At 44.1% G+C, this 21952-nt stretch overlaps 1 protein-coding gene across 3 annotated transcripts in view; it reads right to left on the minus strand.

Annotated features, from left to right (window-relative positions):
* Nucleotides 1–6280: 6280 nt before the first annotated feature.
* SINHCAF (SIN3-HDAC complex associated factor) overlaps nt 6281–21952 on the minus strand; it is a 28206-nt gene continuing 12534 nt past the window's right edge. For 2 of the 3 annotated variants that reach the window (XM_061345814.1, XM_061345811.1), the window contains exons 2-6: nt 14240–14387; nt 12044–12143; nt 10984–11110; nt 9472–9622; nt 6281–8730 (exon numbers count right to left, since the gene is read on the minus strand). In XM_061345814.1, coding sequence (XP_061201798.1) covers nt 8568–8730; nt 9472–9622; nt 10984–11110; nt 12044–12143; nt 14240–14367 — 669 coding nt within the window. In that variant the 5' untranslated portion in view covers nt 14368–14387 and the 3' untranslated portion in view covers nt 6281–8567. Of the gene's footprint in view, nt 8731–9471; nt 9623–10983; nt 11111–12043; nt 12144–14239; nt 14388–15369; nt 15489–21952 lie in introns of those variants that run through there. The other variant, XM_061345812.1, reaches the window with a different exon arrangement.

Here is a 21952-nt window from a genome sequence, read left to right on the forward strand (position 1 = left end):
AACTTGGTGCCTCAGGATGACAAGGCCAGACCACAGGAGAAGAGATGACAAAGAAGGGACTGGAATGTGCAATCAGCGTTGCTGGTAACTTCTTAAAGGGCTCCTTTTTTATTTAGACAACATCTATAACCGTCTCTCCAACATCTCCCCAAATCAGTGTCATCTCTTTTAAACGTGTTCCCTGTGCTGTTCCTCAAACCCTTGTGATGCCTCAGAAATAGACATTAGAGCGCAGAAAATTGCAATTAGGGCTTTTTATGTCCTCTTCCAATTTATAGGTTTTCAATTTACTCTACATCAAACAGATTTACTTCATTTGTCATAAAAAGGTAGAGGCTATCCATCTTAATAAGAGTGGCATTTCTGTTGAAAAATTACTCCTTTCTGTTTGAAGAGGCCATTTTGGAAATTAACACCCCTGGGAGGTGTTCAGTTTCTGACAAGTGACTGTGAGTCAGGAAGGAAGATTGTGAGGTTTGTATCTTATCACTCAAGCCAGTTTTGTGGCTGGATGTAAGAGGCAGTTAGAAAGAGTTATCTCTTGACTGGTTTCAGTGCAGCTTTATTTTTGGACACAGAATTAAAAGTGATGTATATAAATGTCTGTCCATCAGACCACTGAAGGGATTTTGAAAGAGACCTCATGCTGGAGAGGAACATCAGGGTGGCCTCTGTTTGGGGACCTTGTGCACCACCAAAAGAATCCCAGTCTGGTGCTGCTGGGATTTTTCACAGGGACTTGCTAGATCTTCCCAAGGCAATGAGCCTTTTGTAGTTCTCAAACTGGACTTGCTATAGCCTGGACATTCCCTTGCTGCTCCTCAAACTGGGCATTTCCTATTTCTCCATGAGGTGAGACCCTGAGAGCATATTGAAACGAGCACAGAGGGTGTTCTCTAGCCAACTGCACCAATTTAGGCACTTTCAAAGTATTTTTTACTGAGGCAGTGGGCATGGTGGATGCCCCATCCCTGGAGACATTCAAGGCCAGGCTGGATGTGGTTCTGGGCAACCTGATCTAGTTGAAGATGTCCCTGCTCCCTACAGAGGGATCAGACTAGATGAGCTTTGAGGGTCCCTTCCAACCCAAATTATTCCATGATTCAGGATGGCCCTGACTGATGCCATACAGAGGTTTTTCAAAATGTATCTGAGTGGTGGATTTCTGGACACCCTTAAAATGTTCCCAAGCTGGGATTTTTGGTGCATTTCGTAGAATTGCCTTCTTCAGATGATGGTGCCTAAGCTGAGACAGCTAGAAATGAAGTCTAGTGTTACAAGGAAATGTGCATGTTGTAGTCCTCTGCCTTTAAACAAATTCATTTCATCCTCAGTTTATTTACAGTGCAGCTAAACACACTCATCATAATCCTTGTTCTCTTGGGATACTGCAAATACTTCACTATAGGAGCTTTTGAGGGAGTCAAATAGAAACATTTGCCAGGAAAGGTTTATCTGTGGCTGTGAGCAAGTGTGCAAACCCGGGTTGGCAATGGATTTTCACCTAGCTGCAAACCTTTTTAGTTGTTCATCTCATTTAATTCCATTTGGAAACCTATAGAGCATGCATATTATAATTTCACACAGCTACTCTGTACTTCCAAGTGCCGAGACTGTAGAAAAAGCAAATTAGAATTAGAATATGTAAGGAAGATTCTGAGGGCTTTGCTTTAACCGGAAATTTGCTTGGCTGAAGTGCTGATAGTCAAACCTTAAGTGCCTGGTGTCAGCAAGGAGGTGAACTTTATGGCTGAGTTTTACAATCTGAAAACAAGAGTTTATGTGAAAACATGCACGATGTCCTTCACAAAAGTGGTGTTACAAATATAATAATATATAATATTATATACACTATTATATATGCTGCTATAATAATACTGAGTTTTCTGTGTTCTTACTTTTCACCTCGCTCCTAGTTAGACACCAAACTGCAGGGTGGGGAGGGCACAGGGAACAGTGCTTGAAGAGTTTCAGCTGGTTTGCTCTTCTTGGTTCTTAAGTGTTCATTTAGAGGACAACAAGCAATACCCTAGCAAAGGGCCTGTGGAGGTGTGAAGTCTGGAGTTTTACTTTTCTGCTCCACGGTGGAGAAACAGCCTACCATTTAACACCCCTTCCTAAAAGGTATTTAATGACAGGCATCTCCATTTCCATAAAAAAACACTAATACCACCTCCCCAAAGTGTTTTTAAGCTTGTCTCATTCTGTCCCAAACTGCCTTCTAGAAGTGGGAAGGTGGCAGGGAGAGCAAGAGAGGAGAAGCTGCTCCATATCAGCACACAGGCCAGCTCAAGTTATCCAGACAAAATAACCAGCCACTTCCTTCCCTGCCACATAAGCTTTCCATGATCATTTCAACAGACTGGAAGCACTGCCCCTTCCCTCCTCACCACAGCCTGGTTCTTAAGCTGTAGAAGGATGAAGGACAGAGGCAAGACCAAGCCAGGATGCTCAAGAAGGCACAGTGATTCCCTAACCTGCTTATCACTACTCCAAACACTTGCACATCAGTTAGAGCATACAACACTGAGCCTGATCAAACAGTCAACATCTTGTGGAGTTCAGACTCATGCTGGCTAACTGGGATCAGCCCTTGATCTGTGCCAAGTACCAATGAGGCTCACCGTGCTTTCTGATCCCTCTGCACCTCTTCTCAAGAGGCTTGGAGCCACGATGATGCTCACCCGAAGAGCCACATAAGGACCATTATTAAAACCGAATACACACAACAATTAAACTAGAACCTGAACAGTTACTTTATGCTCCTGATGTCAGGTAGAATCTCTGAGGCAACAAAAAAGCACCTCCCTGAGCCTTGAAGCTGCTGTCAGCGTGCCTTAATAGCTACCACAGGTCTATGTGTAACTCTGGAAGTATTACCTACAGGCACAGTGGAGCCTTCCTGAGCCAGGCTGGTAGTCTTGGCCATACAAGTGCTCTGAAACTCCCTGTGGACAAAGAGGCTCAGATGCGCTCTGTTCCTTGGCCTCTTGCCCTCGCTCCTGGTGTGCCCAGAGCTCTGTCTCGCTGCTCTTCCTCAGAAATGGGCCCCATACCCAGCAGCCAGCTTTCTTTGCCCAGGTGCTGTGCCTTCCTTTTAACATCATGCACCCACATGCTTTTCTGAACCCAGCCAGCAAAGAAGAGCTATGAACAACCAGCTTTCTGCAGCTACAACCCATACAGCCAGTTGGATGGGTCTAGTGGAGAGTGTCCCTGCCCATGGCAGGGAGCTGGAACTAGATGATCTCTAAGGCCCTTTCCAACCCAAACCAGTCTATGAGTCTGTGACCGTGCCAACTGATTCACTTGGTTAGCTTCAGGCTGCACCTCTTCGCTGAGATGGAAAGCAGAGAAAGGCCCAGCCCCGTGTGCACCCGTCCTGTCTCCACACATGACCGAGGAGGAGGGGGCTTGTTCCCTTTCTGTGGCAGGCCGGGTGGGCGCGGAGGGCAGCCTCGAGCACCGGTGACTCGGGCTCCTGCCCGCGCCTGAGCGGGGTCACGGGAAGCTCCCCCAGCCCCGGGCTGAGCAGGGCCATGCCGGGCAGGCCGCGACCGCCGTGGGGTCTGACTCCACCTGCACCCGCGCTGCCCACCGAACGCCCAGCGCCACCGGGCGGGGCAGCGCCACCTCGCGGCCGCCGGCACCCTGAGGGACCCCCCTTCCCTATCGAGCAAGACACGCGGCTGCTCGGCCTCCTGGCCTTGGGTACCGGGGCCTTTAAACAGCCTCATAAGCGGCCGTATCTGCACCAGTATCATCCCGCACGCTGTCGAGGTTAGCGATAAGAGCCACCTGCACCACATCCCTCTGCAGCCGCCAAAAAGCCCGATTCCCACACCTCAGGTTTCTAAGAAGTCTCACCCACAGCAACCCTGTTTCCCGTCCCATTTCCAGCTCTCCCTGTCCTGTGTTGGGCTTCAGCAGAGACCTGGGGCCAGGTTCCTGCTGAGCTGCTTGAAGTGGTGTCTGTGGCGAAGCCTGCAGCCAGCAGGGAGGGTAGAGGCTGAGCGGGATCATCAGCAGTCCCTTGCCATGCCCAGGGTGGAAGGTTTAGGGCAGCCAGCAGTCTGTCCCTTCCTAGTCAATCTCATACCGGGCAGGAGGCTACGGCAAAACATCAGCATCTTCTACAGTGATAACCTTGCCCTCAGACACATTAGAAAATATCCTCACTAATAAATACCAATGAAAAACAGAACCTGAATTATTTGTGATAAATGGCGTAACTGCTCTTACCCTCATCTGGACAACTTAAAATCACATTATGTGCCACAAGAACCATTTAGAAGGAGCTTCCCTTTTTCTTGCATCACAGAATGGTTTGGGTTGGAAGGGACCTTAAAGCTGATCTAGTTCCAGCCCCCTGCCATGGGCAGGGACACCTTCCACTAGACCAGGTTGATCAGGGCATCCACAGCTCTTCTGGGCAACCTGCTCCAGTCTCTCACCACCCTCATAGTGAAGAACTTTTTCCTAGTATATAAATCCCCCCTCTGTCAGTTTAAAGCCACCCCCCCTTGTCCTGTCAATACAGGCCCTTGCAAAAAGTCCTTCTCCAGCTTTCCTATAGGTCGTCCTTTAAGTACTGGTCTCCCAGGAACCTTCTCCAGGCACTGGAGGCCCCAGAGCTGAATGCAGTACTGCAGGTGGAGTCTCACAAGAGCAGAGGGAGAGAATCCCCTGCCTTGACCTGCTGGCCAGGCTCCTCCGTTGGATGCAGCCCAGCACAACTGTGTTTGTATGAGTTTGGAAGAGTTGGAACTGTTCAGTCCCTGGGGCTGGTTGGCACCCAGCAACCTGCTCAGAAAGGAGGCAAGAGGCTCAGTTCTGTAGAAGGCACAGAGAAAGAAAAATTAGTCTTCATGCAGCACCATACAAAAGCAGAGAACCTGCCACTGCCTCTTCAGCAGCACCGGGTACTCAGCTCAGGCACTGGAAATCGTGGAGCTGGTCCCTGTCCACTGGTGACCTTCAACAAAATACCTTGTTATATGCCTCGCTCCTCTCATCTGTGGAGTATCATACAATCCCCTGTAAAGCACCTTTACAACGCTTGCACTGCCAGGTATTTCAGCACATGTCACACTTGCCATTGTGGCAACTGATTCAGGTGAAGCAGAGTTTGCCACTGGATTTCATTTCACATTGCTCTGAAGATGGCAAGTCCTGCCACCCCAGTGTTTCCACAGGAACTTCCTCCTCCACAGCTGTACCCCTCCCTTAGGTTACCTGCCCCTCTGCTCATCAACACTCATGTTCTCAGCACCCACAGGTTTCCCAGACAGTACCTGTAGTCACTGGCATGCAGCAGCAGTGTAGAAGAGGGGGAAAAGGAATTCACAATGTGAAAAAGGGTGGAAGTTGCAAAGAGTAGGATACACATGGGATTGACTCCTTTAAACTGCTTTTTGGTGTAACTGCTTCTCTTCAGTAACTCTTACAGAGGTTTTCATTTTAGGTGGATGCAATCCCACTCAAGGCATGTTAGGCATCTACAGCAGATAATGTAAACATAACTAAAATAGATGCTATTGTGCCAAAACCATACGGCCTTGTGGTCTATGCAGAGCTTTCCCCAGTATAATTTCTACATGAATCTCTAGATATCATTGTGCTTGATTTAGAAGAAGACCACCCTCAAATAAGCAGGAATAAATCAGTGTCTCCACCAAAGTTCAAAATAATCCCTTGAACAAGCCATCGTGCTTCAGGCTGCAGTGTTTTCCCCATTATCAGGGAACAACCTCATCTTCTAAACACAGTTACTCACTGCCACCTCCTGCCAGAGACCTTGCTCCCACCAGTCTGCTGGAGCCTATCCAGCTGACTACGCCTGTCGTGGGAAGAAGCACTCAAGGCTCCAGCAGAGCAGCACTAGTCTGTTCCACTGACTTGGCTGGATCTGTAAAGGGAACTTTCCAAATACTGTCAGCACCAACCCTTGAACACCATTGCTTGAGCTGGCCTTTGCTGAGGGCTGATGAGCTAGACAGAGAGCATGCTCCCCGGGAACATGGAATGTAAGCACCACCCATTCCCAGTAAAGGAATGCCTGACACACGCAGTGCCAAGGGAAAAGCTCTGTGACGCTGCCCCAAGATAGCTGTCTGTCTTAATAAACACCATCTCCTTCCCTTCCTCTACTCCTCTTTCCAAATTAAATAGGAAGAGAATTCCCCCTCCTCCCCCCTCAAAAACAGTCCTGTTCAAACAGAAACACAGGTTGCCTGAGCTGGTTCAAACACGTAGTCTCAGTAATGGAACAGAGCTGAAATAAACAGAGAAATGGTTTTATTTTGTAAATAAGTCTAAATTTATTCATTAACCTAGTAAAAAAAAAGTTTGGATTACAAGTGTCTGAACAGTATAAAAGTACAAAACAGGTTCCATAGACTTCTAATACATTAATACAAAGTGCATGACTACATACAGTTCATGTTTGCATTACTACTGGGAGTGGAAGAGGTGGGAGGGAGTAGGGGAAGCAGTTGGTGATTGAGACCTAGCAATAAATAAATAAATACAGAAGAGATGATCCATATCAGAGCACATCCTACCACCAACACTGCAGCCTTAGATGTATGGAATTACTGATGCTGAAAAGACAAACTGAAATGAAAGCAGGTGTCTGCAAAAACAGCTAGAACTCTTGCTGAAGCCCTTAATAAACACAACCAACTCAGATAAGCCATTGTTCAAGCAAGCAGCCATTATATCCATGGTTGGACTTGATGGTATTAAAGGTTTTTTTCAACCTGAATGGTTCTATTTGGTTGCAGATGAAAGCAAGGCAGGCAGCTTTGTCCTCCCTTCAGAATCTCAGGGAGCTTAGGAAAAGCAAAGTAAGACCAATGAAAGCTGTAGGGCTGTGTTATGTCAAAACCCTGCTTCCACTAGTTGTTCTTTCTCTCCTGAGGTTGGCTCACCCAATGGAAAGAGAGGGAAAATTAAGGAAGAGAAAAGCTTTGAGGGTAGAGGCTTCTCTTTAAACCTGCACATCTTTCCCTACCTATGTTTTAATTTGCTAATCATTCCGTTTCAGGAAGTGAGACTACATGGAAATCCAGTCCTAAGCCCTGCCCACCACAGTATTATGCTGATGACTCGCAGAAAGGGAAGCTTATAACAATTCATCATAGAATATCCCAAGAGATTAACAGTAAGGAAAATCCCTCCTCCCCCCAAAACAGAAGCAAACAAACAAAAAAAGCAGAATTCCCAGCTTATACAAATGAAACCTTCATAAAAAGAACATGAAGCAATTGGGAGCTAAATCTGCAGCACACTCTTCAGGAAGCTGCTGCCACCCTACAGGCAAAGTGGAGTTTGAAGGTGTGTCACAATGGTTTGCACACAACTTTGTCTGGGAATCATGTAAGAAATACTACCTTTTGATCACATATGCAAACAGAGCTGCCTCAATTCAGCACATCACCATTCTTAACACAACTTTTCATACTCAGTATTCACAAAAGAATTGATCTGTTTAAACAAACAAACAAACAAACAAACAAAAAAACCCCAAACCCAAACACAGAAAAGAAGCGCTGCAGGGGAAGTGTTCCAAAACAGCAGTCATGAATCCAGACCCCAAGCTGCACTCAGACTGTGGACCAGAGCCTGATTTGCTTATCCAGGAGTTTGGCTCTTGTGTCAGGTCCCAAATCAGCATAAAGTCTGATCTGTGGTCACATTTCAGCTGCACTGGGCCGGCAGATAGCAGTTACTAAGTTTTGGCCATCTCTTATACCTAACTTGGGCATCAAGATGTTTTCTTGGTCCACCTCTAATCACCAGTCAGTTACAACATGAAGCCCAGGGTGTCTTGCCACTGGGTCAAACCAAAGTAGCTTCCCATTTCACTATGTCTTGGGTAAATCTCCCTCCCACCCCTTCTTGAAGAGCACTTTATGTTGGGGGCCTTCTCGGATAGCTACCACTTGTAGTAGAGATGTCTGCCGTTTGCCAGTCTGTCACATAGGAGGGATGAAATAATTGTCTTTGTTACATCAGTAGTATAGGGTGAGATCTCCACACCTTTAAAAATATATATTTATATAGCTAGAGAGGTGACATATCATTTCTATGTATTAATTCATCTCATTGACTCGTTCACGTCTAAGAATGAAATATTTTCTGGGGGATTTAAGGGAGTTTACCAACCAACCAACTTAAAAAAAAAAAAAAAAAGCCTTGCAATCACTGCTTCTGTCAATACAGGAACACAAACTACATATACTTTCAATATACAAAACCCCACCCTCAAATTCACTAGTGAAACAAGTAGAGGGGGAAGAAGGGGAGAAAAGATTCAACAACCTTGCAGCAGCATTCAGCTTTGCTAAGTGTTCCATAGAATCTTAAATATTATATACAGTCTTTCTGAAAGGATATAAACTGGCTTCAGAGTTTGTGGAATTATAGCACTAAAACCCCCCAAAACAGTTCTAGGGAATAGTCTTTTGGCAGCATAGCAGGTGTCCAAAGTCAACAGTCACTTTTCTAGTATTTTTCCAGAGAAAAAGAGGATCTGTATAACCTTCTGCAGCTATCCAAGGAAGTCACCACTCCTCCTGGGTGGAGACTGCTGGAGATTGTGGTCCTTCTTGTTCTGGCTTTTCAGTGGTGGACTTTTTATTGCTACAGCAAGGTTTGAAGAGATGAGTGTCTATGAGAACTTCCCCAAAACGCCCTTTGTAGATAATTCCACAGCAGACTTTTTGCCTGGAAGAAATGGCAGGGAGAGACACAGATAGTTTGTGTGTGTATATGTGTTTAGAATACAGAGAATTTACAGAAATGAAAAAAAAAAAACCCAAACCCAAACCCAAAACCCAACCAACCAACCAAAACAAAACAACAACAACAAAAAACCCAACAAAAAACAACAGTCTGACCCAAAACATAACTTTTCTGAGCCAGAGGCTCAGGGATAAGAGGGAAAAAGCTACTCAGAGAGAAAATAAGGCTGCGTCTAAATCCACAACACTGCTTTAAGAAAAATAAAAACCACCAAAATAATCCAAATCCAAACCCATCTCCCATTTTGCTTCCCAGGGAAGTTTCACATACCCAGCTATCTGGGCTGAACTAACCTTGACTACAATGCACTTGCAAACATGGTTTGAGAGGAAGCAGCAAAGTCAACAACAATTTCAATAAAGCAATAACTGAACAAGGGCTTACTGTGTCACAACAAGCAGTAAAAGATAACAAGCTCATCAGCTCCCAGAAAGTCTTGTGGTTTTCCTACCTCTTAAGTACAACTGTATTAGTATTTAGGGAACTGGAGGGAGATGGGGAAAATGCCTTGAAACACATGGCGTTTCTTTCCATGGACAGACAGACATTATGGAATACTCTGCAACTTAAAATATACCCTTAAAACCAATGAAGTTCAGCAGAATCAAGCACTGTGTATGTGAATTGCTGTCTGCACAGAGCACACCTTCTGTTGCTTTTTACCTTTTCCAATATGTGAGATCTAAAAAGGAAAAAACTGGTGTTCTGCTGGACCCAGCGTTCATCTCTGTGTCAGAGCCATCATCAGACTGGTTACTGTAACAGGGTGACTGAGCCGGAGAGGCACTCGAAGTGGTGCTGTGGGCATCAGAATCTGCAGGGGAAAGAATAAATAAAGAATCAGGACATGCACCCAGTAACTTACCCTCTTCCTGACTTTTAACAGGTCACATGTAGATAGGGAACAGAGGGACAGACTTTTTTTTTAATTAACAAGAAAAATGTAACAACAACAACCCATTTTTCACTTGCCCCTGCCAGTTTCAGTAGAGACTATCAGCATTTGGGAGACAGAGCACACAACCCATACACAAGCGAAAAAGAGGTTCAGGATGTGGCTTCAGTTCCTGGCTCTCAAACACAGCCTATGCTGGCCTTCCTTTGGAAAAGATCCTACTCTTGCTCTGGAATCACTTGAAGATCCTTGAAGAGGATGAGGATCTGTGCTTCAGACCTAGTACTTTCCCACTGTAAATCTCCTTTCTTACCCATTCAGTTGCAAAGCTCTTCTCATTAATGCGACAGGTTGAGCTTTTGCTGGATTGAGACTATGAACTGCGGACTCTGCACAGACACACACCTCAACAGAGGGTCTACTTGACTACCTTTATAGTTATTAACTCTAGTACCTAGAGTAACAGTTAGATCAACTACAGCACACTGAATGAGGAGATACAAGCCCTTTGGGTCAGGACCTTTACTGATTCTTTACAGCAACTCTTCCTTCAGGCCAGGTAGGATAATTGAAAGAGAGAGAAGACCAAGTCAGTAACAGTTAAGGAACTGGAAGGTTTGCTTTAGAGTAAAAACCTGAAGTACTAACATGTATTTAGAGCATAACTGGCAGATGGCTTTGCTGGAAAGCTACAAATCCAAATCTATTCAAAGAATCTACGAGCTGGTGCAAAGAAATCACCGAGAATGGCAGAGGAAGGTGTAAGGAAACGATAAAGAAGAAACATGGCATGAATTTAAAGCCAGAGGGAAAAATCCAGGTTAAATAGAAAGCCTTGACTGAAAACATGTATAGAAGGAAATGGCTGACAGAGATAGGAACAGAACACTGCTTCTTGGGAAAAGAGCTGAAATGGCCATAGTGCATTTCTGAGAGCAGGGGGAAACCTCTTCCAACTTTAGTTTCAGTGAGTCTTGCCCAAGAAGTTCTCTCTAGAGACACATCATTTAACCATGGGGCATAAGCTTATTGCCAACAATTGCCTACACTTTCAAGCCAGGCTTCCCATTCCCCCCACTGCCCACACTGTACACCAGCTCTTCCTCCTCATTCCACCCCCTTCCTGAGTCCTTGGAGTATAAGAGAGTGTGAGAACAGTGAGTGTCCAAATGTGTAAGCATACAACTGAATTTAGGTGGTGATTAAGCTCAGCCAGTTAACAGTAAACTGCACTACAGGAGACTAAAGTTTATTGCCAAAATCCATTTGGATCCACTTACTGTGCCGTTTGAATTCCTTCTGCAGTTTGCTGATTTGATTGCTCTTTATTCTGCTTCCAGAAAGGGTTTTCATTTTCTTTGGTTTCAATGTTGTTTTAAGACTGGGTCCAGCCCTGGCATCTACCACCTAGAACACAGAAAATGCATGCATAATAATTTTGCATCATGCCCAGATATTGCCCTACTCAAAGTACATGCACTAGCCCAGCTGAAGGTGTTCAAAACCAATTTAGTTAAACCAAAGCAGTTCTGTGCACCAGCACTCATATGTTTTGTTTATATCTGCTTTGCAAGAGGCTGAGTCTGTAGGAAAATGCAGTACACTAGCTTTAAAAGCACATTCAGTTCAACTTCAGCATTTTTCCTACTTCTGGAAATTTCAGTTTAGTTAGACAACATTTATTTAAGCCAATACAGGTTCAGTTAAGAGCGTCTGCCAAGCATTTGCCCTGGAAATCATCAATTTAACTTCTGAATAAAAGAAGTGGTAGCAATAACCATAGTTCTGGTTCCCATTCCCATCAAGGTTTCTTGAATAAAGATTATAACATACACAAAGAATTCTGATTATCTTCCCAGCCTTAGGCTCAAACTGAATTAGCTGTATCAAAACAGAATATATGAATGGCAATAGCTGCAAGATATCAGTCATTGTAATTATCTGACTAAATGACACTGATTTATGTGTTGCTTGAGCAAGTCACCTTGCTTGTTCAAAGTATTTAAAAGAATTCAACCAATTTTGGATGGAGGCCAAATCCGAAATGTTTTGCGTGTCAGAAGAGACTTTTGGACCAAGTTGTGAGCTTGTGAAAACAAGGAATTACACAGCAAGTTAGTCTGTGACTCCATCCCAGGCTTGCATAATCACCATTTGATCGTAAACCAAAGACAGGTAAGAGCCATGTAATAGGAAATACTCCAGAAATGACTTAGAGATGCTGAGGGTGGGAGGAGAAACAGGAAACACCGAATTCTCACTAGCACCTCCCCTCTCTAACAGGATGGACTAAAGCACAGGCTAGTTAGTTTTGGGGTGGAGAAGAAATAAATGACTAACGTGATTCCAGTTTTTTTTGGATCCTGCTGGCAATTTTTTCCATCTTTTCACCAAAAGGACACAGGCATTGCAAATGTCTCCTGAGCGGGCCTCGTGGAGCCTGGTAAAGGAAAAAAGCAAAAACCCCTTAACAACAGTTAATAAACGCACACCTACGCCTGCTAACAGCAAGAAGCATAAAAATTGCTGGACAAGAAGTATTCTCATGTTCTGGTTTTTGGGCATGACAATTCATTTGAGGCACTCAAACACTGAAGTTTAAAGACCAAGCCTCACTTTCAAAGCACTCTTCCATACAGGAATAAAAGATGCTGTAATCTGCTTCCAGAAGAGTACTAAAAACAACAGTCCCACCACCCTTCAAAAACATTCCACACCAAATCCAAAAAACAAACCCAAAAATACCACCCCCCAAAAAACACCCACTCAACAGTTCCAGTGGGTTGGTTGGTTAGCTTGGAGAAGGAGGGAGGAGGAATAATCATATTCCTTGAATGTACATTTGGAAACAGACTTCAGAGATCCAACAAAAGCTTATTCAGCTCTTAACTTTTTCACAGAGCCTCAAGGACGAGTAACAAATACCACCTAACACGCTCCCACATAAGCGTAGGATAAGGTTTCAGAAGCAGCAGTCACTGGAATGACAGCAGTACTTGCTCCCTTTAACAAGCTTTTTCCAGAAACCATTTCTACTGCTAATCCATGCTAAGAGGAATATGAAGGGGATACACACTGTAGAATTTTTCAGCTATTTAAATGGGAAGACTTTGAAGCGTTTATAGATGAATGGGGCAGGCTCAGATAAGCCATTATTTGCTCGGTGTTAAGACTGCGTTTTTACCTTGGCAAACATATTTGAGATAGCACAAGACCAAAGGCCCTGGTATACTGCAAGCTTCTTTGTTATAGTTAACAACAACAAAAAAGAGCAATGAGTCTTCACACAGTCTTTTTATTGCCAAGGACAGGAGCAAAGAAACATGATAACGAAAACTGTCAGCACTAGCTTTATGTACAAAATCCACGGTAAATACAAAGCACTATAAAGCCGCACATGAAAGGAGCGTTTCTTGAAAAAGGGGGGAGAGAGAAATGTTTCTAAAGAGTGCAAAGATTTACACACATAAAGTTAAGCACTTGAGATAGAGAAGCAATACTGGTATATGTAACTTTTAATACAGTGCAAGAAAGTTCCTCTTGGGCTTAAGATTTTGATGAGAGGTAATGCAACAAGACTGGAAATTAAAACTAGAAAATAGCTACTGACAACACGGACTTCTTCCAAGGGAAATGGTTTCATGGAAAATTACAGCACAAATAGGAGAAATTCTTATACCTCAGGGGAAAAAAGAAATTAATAAACAAAGTAAAAGATAATCACAAGCTATCACAGAAGAATTTGCTTTGCTGACATTCAGGGACACAAATTTATACAGGATTTCAAAGTTCTTAGAAGGTATGTCAAGTAAGTTTAAATACTTTCTGTTATTTTACCAGCTGCTCTGACCTGTAGTCCCAGCAGCTGGTAAAAGAAATCACTGGTATTTATAGTTTTGCTTACTGATGCTTTCAAGTAGCATCATATGCAACATTAGCTAACTGGAAAGTTAATTACCACATGTTCACTTTCCGTCAGAATGCTTTTCCAATGGGAAGTTTAATAGCATGTTGATATGCCCTGTTTGAACAAAGACAGTGACACTTGAAACAGGGTACTCTGCATAAACCCTGCTGGAACTGCTAAATATTTACTCATTAACTTTTGCCTAACACCCTTCAATCTTCAGAGCCACAGAAAATCTCCAGGTACCCGTGTTGTTTACCACCTTGTGTGGGAATTTCCACCTCCCCTAAGGAGCAAGTGCAAAATGCACAGTCTGAGAGAGGGCTAAATAAATCCCTGCATGTGCTGTGAGGTGGGAGAGGCACGAGACTGACCCTTCACTGTTAGGAAGTACAGCAGCTCACCACTGGCAGCAACAGTAAAATCAACAACAAAATGGTACCATATACAGCAGCAGATCCAGCTGGCCAGGAAAGTTGTGAAGATGCTGAAGCCAGACTTTTCCAATTACACACCTCTGCTAACCTAACCCTTCAGTCTTCCAGAGCAAGAGGGACAGCATGTGAGGCTCATGGTTTGGAAAACGATACCATAACTGTCCATGATGTTGACTAAAGAAATAATCTTACCCAAAACAATTCTGGAAATCCTTTTCATAACGCTTGCTGTCAGTGAAACGAGAACTTGAAGACTTAGCTCTGCAAATACAGCAGCCCTCTATACTCCGATACATCTTCGGTTTGTGAAAGCCAAACATCTTTTCCTCCCAGCTGTAGCCTGTGAAAACAAAAAGGAGCTAGTGTTACTTATCACTGTTAGATACTGAAAGAAAAATCAAAACAAAAGTAAATTATTATTCAGGATGGGAAATTGCTAGATTAGGACACAGCTTTATCCCACACTGCCTTAAAACAGCAGATGTACCTGGAATGTACTGTCTTATTAAAGAAAAGAAAAAAATAATTAACAACAGCTGGAGTGTTAAGCAATGCCCAGCAAGACTCATGACAAGCTCATCACTGCACAGTTCTACTCTAAGGGCATATCTACAACAGCACAACCCAGAGGTGTGAGTGCAGATGACTTGGCTAATGAAAGCCCTATGTACGTGGTAAAACAGGCTGCAGGACAGGCCGTGTGAACCTGCCCAAGCCCTGGGTCACTGGAACTTCCTCGTCACCACCACCGGCGTTTGGTAGAAACAGCCCTGCCAAACTTTGTCGAAAGTGAGTAGGAGTAACTTTAAATGAGCTGCAGCCATACCTCCAGGCTGCAGACATACCTGAAAAGCTGCTCTAAAAACAGCAGGGTGGAGTCCCACCCAGCCCTCGGTGGCCATGTCTGCGCTGCAGGACCCAGAAGCGCTTCTCCATTCTCAGGCCTGGCTGAGCATCCCAACTCCATGTCAGCACAGGCTCAGTTCTCGTCCTCCCACTTTCCCTGCCCTGCTTTCCATGGGAAGGAAACCCAGCTAGAAAAGGGGTGGGAAGCAGGACCCTGGGGCGCATTTCAGTATGCACCTATCACACATGCCTGCCACAGCCAGTGATGCCGGAGCAAAGGGTACTCCCATTTACAGGGAAGCTGTTTCTTCTTAACCACCAGCTCTGCAAAGTCAGCCACAAAGCCAAAAGCCATGTTGCTCTTAGAGGTCTGTCTATCCTTTTTGGTACCTGGGCTTGGATTTGCCATCAGAGCAGTAACACACAGTGAAGGTTTTCCAGGCTGAAACTTTTAATGCTGGTTAAAGTGAACTTACCACAGCCATCACGACAAAGACCCCTTCAACACATGATTCTACAATCCTGTGTCCCCAGCACCAAATTGGTTCTCCCCAAGCATCAGTTATTCCCCAGAGCAGACACAGTCTGACACTGGCACAAGAAGCTGTCAGAGCAAACAGAGATCCCACAGAGCCTCAAAAACTGAGCAAAGCTGGTGCTTTCCTGGCACTGAGCCTGGACACACAGCAAGTGCTCGAATGCCACACAGCATCTGTCTCATAACACTGTCAGGGACCATTCTAAGATGTCTCTTAGACCATGGCACAAGGTCTGCCTCAATCACCCACTGCAGGGAGCAAACAGCTTATCACACACCAATGCTCAGGGAGGGGACGGGCCACCTCCTAGAGGAAGCTCTATGAGAATTAAGTTCCCACTGCCGAGAACTTCTGTTTTTAAGAAGAAGCAAAATTAGATGAAGCCACACAAATAACACAAGGTTTCTCCCTCTTCCTTTAACAAAAGGTCAAGTTGTCATGTTCTTGTAAAACCTAACATAAAGCCACCTCTCCTCCTCCCAAATCCTACTGAAAACCCAGTAGGTCAGGCAGGACTTCCTGGAAGGCAGCATCTCCATCACTTGTAGGTAAGTCTGGTGAGAGGGAGCTCCTAGTCATTCTTCGTCCCAGGGACTTTGAAGTGCCAGCAACCCAACTTGGGTATGGGTATCTTTCACCTGCAGAAGGGCAAGGGATGCAATTCTAATATGCTCCAGAAGGACAGAGAAAATTAACCCGAAATCTTCAGTATACAGCCCCAAGACTTGCCACATCATTACAAAAGAAAAAAAATATTGAAAAGTAGGTTCAATTGAGGCCAAAAACATTGCTTCCACAAAACAACTGTAGCTACCACTGTGCTTACCCTACTGACAGAGACAGGGTGTGAGGGGAAGAAGATCCCACATATTTTTGTGGCACCACAGCAAAAGCTAGTGAACAACCCAGACCTAGTCACTGTGCTCCAAAAGTGAAGCTACACTCCAAAGAGGAAGATCAAAGCATGACAGCACTGCAAAATAAATATACAAGGTTCCCAGGCTCCTGAGAACAGAAAACCAAAGATTGTATTTAAATTAAGTATTGTTGGTTAATACTCTCACACAAGATCCATGAAGGAACCCATATTCACCTGAAAGTGTACATGTTTACATTTCCATCTAGCATACAGTTATACAAGAATACTTGGTGCTCACTTAAGGCCATTTCTTTGCAATTACCACTGCACAAACACATCGGAAAGACACAAGTCAACTATCCAAATAGCTTGTCTTGACCTAACCCGTCACAGAGCCTGTTGACAGCAAGGGACATACGCAAGCTGATCAATAAGATCCTCCAGCCTTAGGAAAGACAGAGAATAGATCTTCCCCTCCCTCCTGTCCCAGCTCACTATTTGCCAGAGGCTTGAAGTGCTGTATTCCTTTCTCTGTGGGCATTTGCAGCACAAGTAGCTCACCTAGGGCTAGGTTTTCCCAGGAACGACTTGTGCAAATAGCAGGCAAAGTTATCCCAAATGTTGCCAGACTTCTTAGGAGATGCTGAATGGGCTTGTTGAGGGATGGACAGACTCTGAACTACTCTCTGCTTCTGTTTGGGTATGTTTTCAGGGACATGTAGCAAATTAGTACCCAGGCAAATCAGGTTAGTATCCCTGGGCTGTCAAGATAAATAAACAACAGAACATCTAGGCAAATAATTAAGAGTATGTATTTTGTTTCTTAGCATCCTATGCGCTTCTTCAAGAGACAATCTCTTGAGGACAGTGTGTTTAACAAGCCTTTAGAGATCCAACAGCAAGTTCACATGGGAATTTTCAACTACAAAACAGTACCTTGAGATTCTGTCTGACCACCCCAATGTCAGGTCCACAATCTGGTGCTTTTCTTCAGAAAGTCAGAGATGAGCTGCAGACACAAGGTTCATCAGTGCCACAAAACTTAGACAGCAAGAACATCTTCGCTGTTACAGGGCAAGAGACGTAACTGATATCAACAATGCGATTTACTTTCTAACCCTGTTTCTTCCAGAAACCCAGACGCTAGTGAGATGGTCTCTGTCACCAGCTGGTATTTACACCACAGCAGAACAAGATGCATGTTTTACAAGTAATGTTCTGGCAAAGGCTGGCATCAGACATATATTCTGAAAATATTTTGTTTTGCATCGTTGCTGCCATTCTCACAGGAGCAGCCTTTCAACACAATCTTTCAATAGAAGGGAAACTAGTGCCATCTGTTTCCCACTTGATGAATGGTCAGCAATGGTATTACTATATATCATGTCTGAATGGGGAAGAGCTAGTAGCAAAACCACAAGTAAAACACATTTCTCTGACAACTGCATCTAAGAGCAGTTATAAATGGAAGGCGTCAGTCCAGTAACACATTTAATCCTAAACAGTTGCCATTTGACCATTATACACTAAATATTCTGTCAGCTGGAGAGCTTAATAGCTAGCATGTACTTAGAAGTACGTATGACTGTGCTCTTTAAAAGGTTTTACTTGAAAGCTCTGCAATTTAGGTCTCAAATTAGAATGAGGGAGTTAGACTGCTGGCCACCAACACCTGAATCTTAGCTGCAGAAATTTAACCATGTGAAATTTGGGACAGGTAAAAAAAGATGGCAAGTAGGAGCGAAGTAACTTCCATAGAAGTCAAAAAGTGTTACATGATATAATTTTGCCAAATTTATGCATGTTGCTAAAATACATGATTTCTTTTAAATCAGCAGTTGCATAGAAGTGAAAGGGACAGTTCACCAGCAGAGAATCAGAAATCCTAGTGGAGCCTATTTGTCATTCTGCAGAAGCAGAGATTCACCTGCACCAGGAGGGGAGCAGCATTCCCCTAAGTCAGGGAAAAGTGGTCCCCTTCCTCCCCGGTCTCCCTGCAAAAGGAGAAATTTCTATTCCCCCAGGTTCTGCTTTAAACAACTGCTTTAACAAGTTAAATGGACTCAGAAAAGACTACAGGAAAAAGCTCTCTCCATCCCTCTGCCCTCTCACTTCTGGAAAAGCAGCATCAAAAAGACTTGTCTTGCAAAAAAAGTCAGAGAGAGAACAGTAAAGCAGGTGGTGAATAAAAACAAACAAAAGACGACGAAACAAAAAACCCAACCCAACACACCCTGCTTATTACATTTCTGAAAGGCTGGCATAAAGCAGCATGCATCATATGCATGTGAAAATGGTTTCATGCTTTCGTTACCTGTCAGGACTAGAATTTGGTGCTTAGCTTTCTTTCCAAATTTAATTTGATGATCTAAATTAAAAAGAGGTATTGCTTCAGATGCTAATTAAGTTTTCAAGTTAGGGGAGAACTTGTGAACTCTGTTAGATTTTAAAATAAGGTGAGCCCCTTTCATTTGCTTTTCCAGATTCCTTCTGCATTCTTTCTGATCACCCAAGAAGAATGAAAACCCTTTATAATGGAAAGGAAGGAATTCCTAGAAGACAGGCATGCCTGCATTTGTAACACAATCATCAGGCCAGTTGGAAAGAACATGCTCACCTGCTTCTTGCAAAGCTGAAAGAGAAATTTTCCCTGGAGTTATGGGAGAGCAGGATGCCAGCCCGACTACTCAGTACCTTTGTCTCTTCCCATCCCTTCTGACCCTGGGTTATTCACTCTCTGTGCAACTCAAAACTGTCAGTGTATCACCAGAGAGGAAGATAACCCTGCAAATCATTTGATTTCTCCTTCTGTGTACAAAACAGCCTTGGCACAGCCTCCCTGAAATGGGGCCATAGAAAAATATCATCTAGCCTGTGTACATTGATGCAGCAGGTTCCTGTCAGTAAAAACCTCAGTGTTCGTCTCTCCAACATTGCATTGGAGCTAAGAAACATAACCAAAACAGTACTTTATTTTCTTTTAAAGGAAAAGAAAGACATGCCTTTATATAGAAAGAATATACGTGCTCTGGCTTTTATATCTGCAAGTGCATACACCCAGGCGCATACACCCAGTCACATGCACACACACGAAAAACACTTCCAGAGCTGTCTATGGCGCCAGAAGCAGTTGCTTGTCTTGCTAATAAATTCTTAGGCCTGTCCCTCTGCTGAAATAAACTGCAACACCTCTACTGAAAATCAACTGTAGGAAAGAGAACTGTACATCAACAGAGGAGCTGATCTATACCAGAGACTGAATGTAAACATACCTCCCCCCTGAGTTTACATGCTGAAAAGAAAACCTTCAGCATAGAAGTTAAAATTGGACCCCAGAAAAGTGTATTTGAACATGCTCAAAGCCAGAATACTCCAAGGAAGTAACAGACCAAGCTAAAGGGAGTAATCTGAAAATGCAACTTCAGTATTCACAAAAACCCCACATTTTTTACACTGTCAACTGTCCTTCTAGCTCAAAACAGCGACTAATTTCCAACAACAAGAACCTTAAGAACTTCGTGGCTGTACACTCTTTTGGTCCCCTTTATCCTCAGATTTTCCTTCCACTTCCCTTCCTTTCTCCACCCAGAACAACTTTACTTGTGGGAAAGTTGTATTTGGCTGCTACAGCCCAGACACATCTGAATGAAGCAGTATCCTGTGGAGTTTTCACTTGATGAGCTGAGCAAAATCAGTTAAAGGTCAAAACTCCATCTTCAGGGATCTTTCTTTCTGCCAAAGTAAGTAACTCACTTCTTTGCTGGTAGTTGTCTGCAGCCACTGTTTTGTGCTCAGTGCTAGAGTGCAATCTTAGCAACTGGCAGCAACTACCAAGCATATAAAAAAGTCAAACTGGATGTTTCTGTCACATGTCTGAGCCTCCACAGCATCCTGGCTGGGTCACAAGCTGTTCTGAGTGAAGTTTTCAGAAGCAGTCAAGTCACAAAGGAACCTACCTACCTGCTGATCTTCAGAAGGAAATAAGTACCTAACCCACTTAGACAAGAGAAGTGAAAGGCTAAGCCACTTGGGTGTTCCTCTGAACTGCCATGTGGTTACTGCTTCAAAAGGGATAGGCCAAAGCATGAAAACAGTAATCAGTAATATTTGCATGGGGGGGAGAGGGAGGGAAATCCCAAACCTGTCCCACCTGCAGACGTTCCATCTTGAAAGAGGACTTCCCTCCAAAAACTCCTATTGCATAACTTAACACCCCACTCTGCCTGAGCAGAAGACCTGTGAGGAAAACCTGAGACATTCTCAAGCAAGTGATGGAGTTCAGTCTGCGTTGTTTATCTGAGTGCAGTCACTGCAACCACCTGCTACTGAAAGAGCATCACAGATACTTGAGATCATGAGACACTGAACAGTTTTGGGGCTTTTCATTTTTTAAAGAGAGTAACATACCTGAAGGGGATTCAAACAGAAGTAGCAGTAATTATTTGGCAGAAGAACTATAGTGACTTCATTTAAAAGGATACATTTCCATGTCCTTAAGTAATATTATTGATCATTTCACTTGGACTGAGCACATTCTACAGAAATGCAGAGGTCCAAGTTATGAAATAGAGTCCTGCCCATGCATTCTGCTTAACCACTCCATCTTGAAGCCCCAGCTCACTAGCTGCTGCTTTCTGCTAAAAAGCAAGCGCTACAAGGAGTACAAGTCTGAAGAACCTGGTTGTCTAGTACGACTGTCTGTGCGTCATGTTGTTATGAAAGAGGTACAAAGCATCAGGTGCTAAGAATCAATGCAAAGCGGAGTTTGGTGACACAGAGCTGTTCAGCATGTGTTGTTTATTTTAACCTGTGTGAACTTATCAGCTCATCTAACATCTTCCAAGAAGTCAGTGATGTTTTCTTTTTAAAGGAAAGAATGAAATTGTAGGCAATCAGCTTCTGTTTTGAGAATCTCTGGGCTGGGAGAAGCAAGGAGGAATTTTTCTCAGAGGCTCTGGCACTCAATCCCACCTACTTTCAGTGGGAGCTGGATGCTGCATGCTTGTGGGGGTGTTTGAAAATCCCACAATTTGTTAACTTGCTGATTCTCTACCAGGGACCACAGATCCCAAGAAACCTGGAATTCGCCTGGGTGCCAAAGGACTTCAGCTTCCACTGGTGCGAGCAGAAAGGCATCCAATTCACTGTCTCCCCCTACTCTGCAGGCTTTGTGCAGCCTTTTCCCCTTCATTAGAAAAAAAAAAGCTGTGAACTGCATGGTGAATCTAACTGTGTGCAGACTGGGGAGAAAGGGGGTTTCCACAGCACTTACCCTGCACATGGCTGACAGTCAGCCTCACCTTTGGAAGCAAGCACACAGTAGTGAAGAGGTTTGCTAAGCAACAGTCACTCTTCTGGCTTGCCTTGTAAAAGGGTTAAGCAGATGCCTCCATGGCTGTCAACCTACCACCTTCCACCAGTAACAACTTAAAATTCAAACTGAAAAAAAGTCGAGTTGTGCTCAAGTACACTGCTCAGCCTCCACCACGGATGCGATGCTGTGGAAGTTCTGGGCAGAATTCAGGAACCTAGGCCTTCCTCTCTCCCTGCCCACGAGGGAAGGGTGGCAGGGCAAGAGGCGCACAGCAGCAGGTTGAAAGGCAGCATCCTGCGGCAGCGGGACACAGCTCCAAACTTATTTTTCTTTCCTTGCAATTTTAA

Source organism: Neopsephotus bourkii, unplaced genomic scaffold (genome assembly GCF_033783945.1).
Source record: "Neopsephotus bourkii isolate Nb327-2 ecotype Australia unplaced genomic scaffold, CSIRO-AGI_Nbou_v1 NB_244, whole genome shotgun sequence".
Lineage (NCBI taxonomy): Eukaryota > Metazoa > Chordata > Aves > Psittaciformes > Psittacidae > Neopsephotus > Neopsephotus bourkii.